Genomic DNA, 8422 nt, shown 5'->3' with positions numbered 1-8422 from the left:
TTTTTTGGAGACAGAGTCTCGCTCTGTCAGCAGTGGCGCGATCTGGGCTCACTGCTGCAAGCTCTGCCTCTTGGGTTCACTCCATTCTCCTGCCTCAGCTTCCCGAGTAGCTGGGACTCCAGGCGCCCGCCACACGCCGGGCTGATTTTTTTTGTATTTTTAGTAGAGACGGGATTTCACTACGTTAGCCAGGATGGTCTCAATCTCCTGACCTCGTGATCCACCCACCTTGACCTCCCAAAGTGCTGGGATTACAGGCGTAAGCCGCTGTGCCCGGCCTCCATTTTACTTCTTAATAATGTTCTACCCTCAACACCAATCAATCTAGTTAGAATTATTCTCTCTTCTGTGTGTGTTTTCTTTTGTAGTTACATAGATAGCTGTTTTATAGCACTCATATTTTTATAGCTGTATTCTTTTGTTTTTTTGTTTTTTGTTTTTTGAGACGGAGTGACATGATCTCAGCTCATTGTAAGCTCTGCCTCCCGGGATCAAGCGACTCTCCTGCCTTAGCTTCCCGAGTGGCTGGGATTACAGGCACCCGTCACTACGCCCAGCTAATTTTTGTATTTTTTGTAGAGGCATGATTTCACCCTGTTGACCAGGTTGGTCTGGAACTCCTGACCTCAAGTGATCTGCCCACCTTGGCCTCTCAGAAGTGCTGGGATTACAGGCATGAGCCACTGTGCCCGGCCTTTGTTAATTAAAACATGTTAGATGCTTGTAATTTTTTTTTTTTTGAGACAGAGCCTTGCTCTGTCACCCAGGCTGGAGTGCGGTGGTGCAATCTTGGCTCACTGTAAGCTCCGCCTCCTGGGTTCACGCCATCCTCCCGCCTCAGCCTCCCTAGTAGTTGGGACTACAGGCGCCCACCACCACGCCTGGCTAATTTTGTTTTTGTTTTTTGTTTTTGTATTTTTAGTAGAGACAGGGTTTCACCGTGTCAGCCAGGATAGTCTCGATCTCCTGACCTCATTACCCACCTGCTTTGGCCTCTCAAAATGCTGGGATTACAGGTGTGAGCCACCGTGCCTGGCTGATGCTTGTAATTACTTAAAACGTATTCTATTATTTCAGTACCATTAGGCCTTCCCTACCTCACTGTTGACTGCTATGATACAGAGACCCTTTGCATATAACTTTTTTTTTTGAGACGTAGTCTTCCTCTGTCACCCAGGCTGGGTGCAATGGTGTGGTCTTGGATCACTGCAGACTCTGCCTCCCAGGTTCAAATGATTCTCCTGCGTCTCCTGCCTCAGCCTTCTGAGTAACTGGGAATACAAGTGTGTGCTACCGCACCCGGCTAATTTTTGTATTTTTAGTAGAGATGGGATTTCACCATGTTGGCCAGGCTGATCTCAAACTGCTGACCTCGTGATCCGGCTGCCTTGGTCTCCCAAGATGCTGGGATTACAGTCGTGAGCCACTGCTCCTGGCCCTCCATAACACTTACAAAGGATGAAAAACATTCCAGGCATGTGTATCCAAGACCATTCTTGCCAAGGGGCCTATAGGAGTAGACTGTAGGAAAGTTGTATAAAGAGATGAGAATAGTCCCATTTGCAGTTCAGATTGAATGTGTGTCAGTTATTTTTCTAAACATTGGGAATATGAATATGAGTTTACTTTTGGGTTCCTAAAATTTTTTTGTCTTCTATGGAGAGAAACAGTTGAAAGTAAGTGTTAGCAATAGATTTGTGTTCAGAGGAAGGAAATAATAGGAAAGAAATAGGGAGAAAAAGCATTGCTTTCATAAGCAGTAATGGTGTCCTAAAATCTGCCCTTATTCAGTCTCTGTACTGTTTCTAAATTATCCCTTCCTTCTTCAGGTTTTGTCCTAAACTGTTTCTAGAAAATCTGTTCTGAGTCAGTTGTGATGAACTCACTATAGGGTTGACGAGATAGGCACATGGGTTGGATTTCTTTATTTTTGTATTGATGAAGGATTGTATACATTGTATAGCCGACTATCTAAATAAGTTTACGTGTTGTGTATTTTTTTGTTAGGGATTTATCTTCGGAAGAGGAAAGGTTTATGAAACCTAAAGTAACAATGATAGCTTGGAATCAGAATGATAGCATTGTTGTCACAGCTGTGAATGATCATGTCCTCAAAGTGTGGAATTCTTACACTGGACAACTGCTTCATAACTTACTGGTAGGTAGTTTCTGGTACAGTGTAACAAATGAGATTTTTTGAACTATGATTTTAATTTTGAAGCTATAAAAGTAATATACTGAACGAGTTTCTTTCATGTAAACTATGAAATGATTAGAAATTTTTATAATTATAAATTGTCTAATACATTTTTAAAAGTATATGCTGTAACAGTATGTATTTTTAAATTTTTAATTTGTAACTTGTAAACCCTCCTTAATGTTATGATTTTGTTAAAGGGACATGCTGATGAAGTATTTGTTCTGGAGACGCATCCCTTTGATTCCAGAATTATGTTATCTGCAGGACACGATGGCAGCATATTTATATGGGATATTACAAAAGGTACCAAGATGAAACATTATTTTAATATGGTAAGTGAAGTGATATGTACCTTGATACATGCTTGAATTTGTTTAGAGTGTTTGGGTTACAAGGCTTAGCCAGAAATTGATCTGCTTGTTTTGGCAGTTTGTTTTTACAAATCAGCATATTCAAAGCCTACTAAATATTTGACAGTTACATGTATATACATACCTACGTGAAATTTTCTGTATGACTGATTTATATGAGGGAGACATTTTTAAGTTACCTGTTTAGCATTTTGTGTGCTTGTATGTTTAAATTGGTAAAATTATGGCAATTATAAAAACTTTTTCACTACTTGAATTTATTGAAATATTTGATAAATAGAAATATAAAAATGGTAACAAAATAATAAAATGACATTAATATTCAATATTAACCAAGTATTACAGTATTTGATTACTGGAGTTTTAGTAACCTTGGGCTGGGTGTGGTGACTCTGAACTTCCAGAACTTTGGGAGGCTGAGGCAGGAGGATTGCTTGAGCCCAGGAGTTCAACACCAGCCTGGGCAGTGTAGTGAGACACTCTCTTAAAAAAGAAAACTCCCAAGATGGTTGATCTAGAAATAAAACATTATTAGATTTTCCTAGCCTTTTTCTTTTTGCACAGGTATATTCTTAAAAAAAAAATAGAAAAAAATTTTGCATATGTGTATTCTAGAACCAAATGAGTATACTACTGTATCTTTTGAGAACTTCTTCACATAATCATAATTATAGTTACTAATCAGCAAATTTAACATTTATAAAATAGCATTATCTAGTTAGGTCTATATTCAAATTTTTTCTGTTGTCTCAGTAATATCTTTTTAGATACATTTTGCTCCGTGGACCAGAATCCAGTTCAAGCTCATGCATTGTGTTTAAGTGGTTGTATCTTTTTAGTTTTCTTTTCTATTTTTTTTCTTTTTGAGACAGAGTCTCGCTCTGTCGCCCAGGCTGGAGTGCAGTGGCACGATCTTGGCTCACAGCAAGCTCTGCCTCCGGATTCATGCCATTCTCCTGCCTTAGCCTCCCAAGTAGCTGGAACTACAGGCGCCCGCCACCACGCCCTGCTAATTTTTTTGTATTTTTTAGTAGAGACGGGGTTTCAGTATGTTAGCCAGGATGCTCTCGATCTCCTGACCTCTTGATCTGCCCGCCTTGGCCTTCCAAAGTGCTGGGATTATAGGCGTGAGCCACTGTGCCCAGCCTCTAGTTTTCTTTAATTATCATCAGGCCCCTCTCAGCCCTTTTTGTTTTTCCTCTTTATTGGCCTTTAACTTTTGTTGAATATTAGCAAGTATTGTTACAGAGTGTCCTCAGTTTTGTCTGATATTTTTTCATGATTAGGTTGTTACAGTTTTTTAAATGAAGTAAAACGTAAATGATATTGTGTCCTTCATGAATCATATTAGGAGGCACATGGTATTTATTTGTCCCCTTATTATGGTGATAATTTTTTGTTTTTGTTTTTGAGATGGAGTTCTGCTCTGTTGCCCAGGCTGGAGTGCAATGGTGTGATCTGGGCTCACTGCAACCTCCACTTCCTGGGTTCAAGTGATTCTCCTGCCTCAGCCTCCCAAGTAGCTGGGATTACAGGCACCTGCCACCACACCCAGCTAATTTTTTGTATTTTTAGTAGAGACGGGGTTTCACCGTGTTGGCCAGGTTGGTCTTGAACTCCTGACTTCAGGTGATCACCTGCCTCGGCTTCCCAATATAATTATTTAACTAATTTTTTTACTAGCTCTTTTGAGACTGATCTAAATAACCTGTTTCTTATTAAATTTTTACCCACAAGTATTGGATCCATTGAAGATTTTCCAATGGCATAATTCCTTCCATATTTATTAGTTGGCATCTTTGCATACAGTGGTTATTTTTTTTTTTCCTCCTCCAACTTTTAAGTTCAGGGGCTACCTGCTATGTGCAGGATGTGCAGGTTGGTTACGTGGGTAAATGTGCTTGCACATAGTTCTGTAATCTTATTTCATGTAAAAATCTTTTTTTGAAATTTTTATTTTTAAAGAATTTACTGGTGTATTTTTGAGTATAAATTCATCCTGTCTCAGAAGAAAGTTAACTTTTACACAATTTCTATTGTTGAGTACTTAAGTGGTTTCTAAAATATGTATGGCACTTTGAATAGCCTTGTACATGATTATTTCCCTGAGATAAATTCTGAAGGAATTATTGTGTAAAAGGGTTTTAGCATTTTTAAGGCTTTATATGTGTGAGACATTTTGTGAGTTTACTCTTCAGCTTATACTGAGTTACAATTCAAAGTGTACTTTTTTTTTTTTTTGAGACAGAGTCTTGCTCTGTCACCCAGGCTGGAGTGCAGTGGCACGATCTCAGCTTACTACAGGCTCCCCGCCTCCCGGATTCACGCCATTCTCCTGCCTCAGCTTCCCGAGTAGCTGGGATTACGGGTGCCTGCCACCACGCCTGGCTCATTTTGTTTTTGTATTTTCAGTAGACATGGGATTTCACCGTGTTAGTCAGGATGGTCTCAATCTCCGGATCTTGTGATTGCCTGCCTTGGCCTTCCAAAGTGCTGGGATGACAGGCGTGAGCCACTGTGCCCGGCCTGTGTAATGTATTTTAGATGCAGTGTAGTAGCATCCTATTGATGAATTCTTAGACCTTTGAGTCTCAGGTTCTTAGACCTTTGATTAAATGCATTCTAAAACATTTCAAATAGTATGACCAAAGTACAAATACACGATTAGGCATCTCTGAAAGCTGTGTTTCTGTGTGTTCAAATTATTGGAAAAATAACTAAGCATTCTCGGACAGTTTTTCTATCGTTTTAAAATCCATAGGATAACATCCATTACCTTAACTCTCCTTTGAAACTCAGAACTAATATTACATCCTGAATTTAACTCCTCAAAACAAAAACTACATTAATTCAGGCTTTAAGCAGAATATTAGCGGAAAAATTCTGTGCCAGAGAATAATCTGAGAAAACATTTCACGTGGGCAACAATGATCTTTCCAGTTGCATAGCGAAAACTGGCCTTGTTCACTGACATTTCCTTACTGCTCAGCTGAGAGGCTCATAATTCCTAATTCTAGATAAACTATTAAATAGAGTTCTCAGTTACTAATAGCAACAATATTTCATGAATACATAATAAACTTTAATGTGACATTTTTCTCCAGACACAGTTGCAGGTTGCATTTTGTCAGGAATCATTGTATAGGATGCTTCAAATTACAAGTGAATCCCCGTTTTTCTTGCTCTGCTTAGATAGATTTGCCCACTTGAGAAAACTTTCATCTCGGCAAGTATTCTTTTGGTGCAGTTAAGTCCACGTGTACGACGGGAAGAGTTGCTGCCACCATCTTCAGCTTGCCAGCTTTGAGATTTTGCCACTCCCTCTCCACCAGCGTCTGCTTTAACTATGACTGATGGTCCCAGGCCAGGGATGCAAAGTGGTACCCAGGCGCAGGTTGTGCTGTGTCACAGGTGGCTCCTGGAAGGACCATGGGGATGAATCCGTGTTCCTATGTTTTAATGATCAGTTGGAGGAAAAAAATTTATATATATACAAACACAGTTTTTTCCTTTTTATGTTAAGAGAATATGAATTAATATGCACATCTTAGCAATCCTCTGAATATCCGAGTAACTTTATTTTTTCCATGTTCGATGATTGGCAACCATTCATGTGCAGCAATAGTGAGGTATCACTATTCAAGCACTGACTTATTTGGGTGTGGACGTGAGTTTGTTCTGGCACTTACTGCGTAGATGTCTCATTTTTCCAACACTGAACACACAGCGTTTAGTTACTGGAAAGTTAAAGGTGCAGACAACAAATAGGTATAGCTCTACCCTGCAGAGTTAAACAAATAACAACTATAAATTGATGATATTAAACTAATAGACTTTACAGTTTGAAAGGAAGAATAAAACAGTATAAAAATAATCTAAGGTTACACTCACAATAGATTTAGAGCATCCTTTCTAAAATCTCTGGTAGTTTGAAGTTCAGGTAATTGTGACTGTGAGCTTTTCCATATATATGCTTGAGATGTGGCAGCATTGCCAAATTTTGCATGGTGCTTAGTCATCTTAGTGAGTTGAAGTAGAGCCCTCCTTAAAATCTAGGAAAGTGTTCATTTTAGTTCACGAATACCAAATTTTGTTAATCTTCATTCATTTATCTTGTAGCTTATTATCCTTTTATTATGTATGAAGACAAAAATTTATGAAATTATTTATAAGAAGTAAAAGAAACCTTCACTTTGGATTGGGTTGTTAGCTTTCATTTGAGCACTTGGAGAACTAATGCTTAGAAGAACCTTGAAGACCTTTTTCTAGGCTAGTTGTATCTAAAATGAATTTTATTTTTTGGGACTAGCGATTGGTGTATATGCTTAATGAAACATTTGTTTTTATTTTTGTTTTACAGAGTCTCACTCTGTCACCCAGGCTGGAGTGCAGTGGCCGGCAACCCCTGCCTCCTGGGTTCAAACGATTCTCGTGTCTCAGCCTCCCGAGTAGCTGGGACTACAGATGCACACCACCATGCCTGGCTAATTTTTTGTATTTTTAGTAGAGACAGGGTTTCACCATGTTGCCCAGCATGGTTTCGAACTCCTGTGCTCAGGCAGTCTACCTGCTTCCACCTCATAAAGTGCTGGGATTACAGGTGTGAGGCACCATGCCAGGCCGAAACATTTGTTTTTAAATTTTTTTTTCAGAAGGGTTATATTGTCACAGGTTATCCACATTAAACAAGTTTACATAGCAAATCACTTGCATAGAATTGGTCCTAACTTTTTCCTCTTTGTGTTTCCTAGATTGAAGGACAAGGACATGGAGCTGTGTTTGACTGTAAGTTTTCACAGGATGGACAGCATTTTGCCTGTACAGATTCTCATGGGCATCTTCTGATATTTGGTTTTGGATGCAGCAAACCATATGAAAAGGTCATTTTTAATACTTTGTTGTCGCATGCAAGTAGTAGTTATGAGCTGACAGTTTAGCTGACTGATTTGATTTCCTTGTTTTTCTAGTTTTAATTAACTGTTTAATACTTGTTTCCTTTAATATGTATAAACCTTAAAATGCCATCCTGTGAACTTCATTTTTCTAGATTCCTGATCAGATGTTCTTCCATACTGACTATCGACCACTTATTAGAGATTCTAATAATTATGTCTTAGATGAGCAAACTCAGCAGGCTCCTCATCTTATGCCTCCACCATTCTTGGTAGATGTAGATGGAAATCCTCATCCAACCAAGTATCAGAGATTAGTACCAGGCCGAGAAAATTCCGCAGATGAACATTTGATTCCACAGCTGGGCTATGTGGCAACAAGTAAGTGCAGTCTTTTTTTTTTTTTTTTTAAAGTTGTACGTGAATATCTTCAAGTATAATATAAAGAATTTCCTTCCCTTTAGATACCCTAGTTATTAATATTTTGCAATATTTGTTTTATCTTTTTTTTATCTGTATACTGTTTTGAACCATTTAACTTCTGGACCTCATGCACCATTTACCTCTAAGAACGACATTCTCTTACATAACCATAGATACTTATGACAATTAGGACATTTTACATTCAAATAATAATATTATCAAATCTATAGTGTATAACCAAAAATTTCCAGTTATTCTAATAATGTCTGTTTATGGCTTTAAAAATTCTCCCAATTTGGGACCACATACGAAATATGAAATTTAGTTGTCATAGTTCCTTCATTTCCTTTAATCTGTAGCAGGTTGTCAGTTTTTGACTTCCATGATACTGATGTATTTGAAGATTATAGGTCAGGAATTTTGAAGAAGTCCTCAATCTGGGTTTGTCTACTTCCTCTTGATTAGGTTCCAGTTACGCATTTTTGACGGAATACAACATAAATGATGTTCTAGTCTTTTTTTTTTTTTTTTTTTTT

At 38.4% G+C, this 8422-nt stretch overlaps 1 protein-coding gene across 1 annotated transcript in view; it reads left to right on the top strand.

Annotated features, from left to right (window-relative positions):
• BRWD1 (bromodomain and WD repeat domain containing 1) overlaps positions 1-8422 on the top strand; it is a 134191-nt gene that overhangs the window by 41015 nt on the left and 84754 nt on the right. The window contains exons 13-16 of the mRNA XM_011954216.1: positions 2008-2158; positions 2398-2532; positions 7323-7451; positions 7619-7844. Of these exons, the coding sequence (XP_011809606.1) occupies positions 2008-2158; positions 2398-2532; positions 7323-7451; positions 7619-7844 (641 nt within the window). The remainder of the gene's footprint in view (positions 1-2007; positions 2159-2397; positions 2533-7322; positions 7452-7618; positions 7845-8422) is intronic.

This window comes from Colobus angolensis, unplaced genomic scaffold (assembly GCF_000951035.1).
Source record: "Colobus angolensis palliatus isolate OR3802 unplaced genomic scaffold, Cang.pa_1.0 Scaffold38, whole genome shotgun sequence".
Taxonomy (NCBI): domain Eukaryota; kingdom Metazoa; phylum Chordata; class Mammalia; order Primates; family Cercopithecidae; genus Colobus; species Colobus angolensis.
The sequence above is the reverse complement of the archived record's forward strand: the minus strand, read 5'-3'. Positions and strand labels throughout refer to the sequence as shown.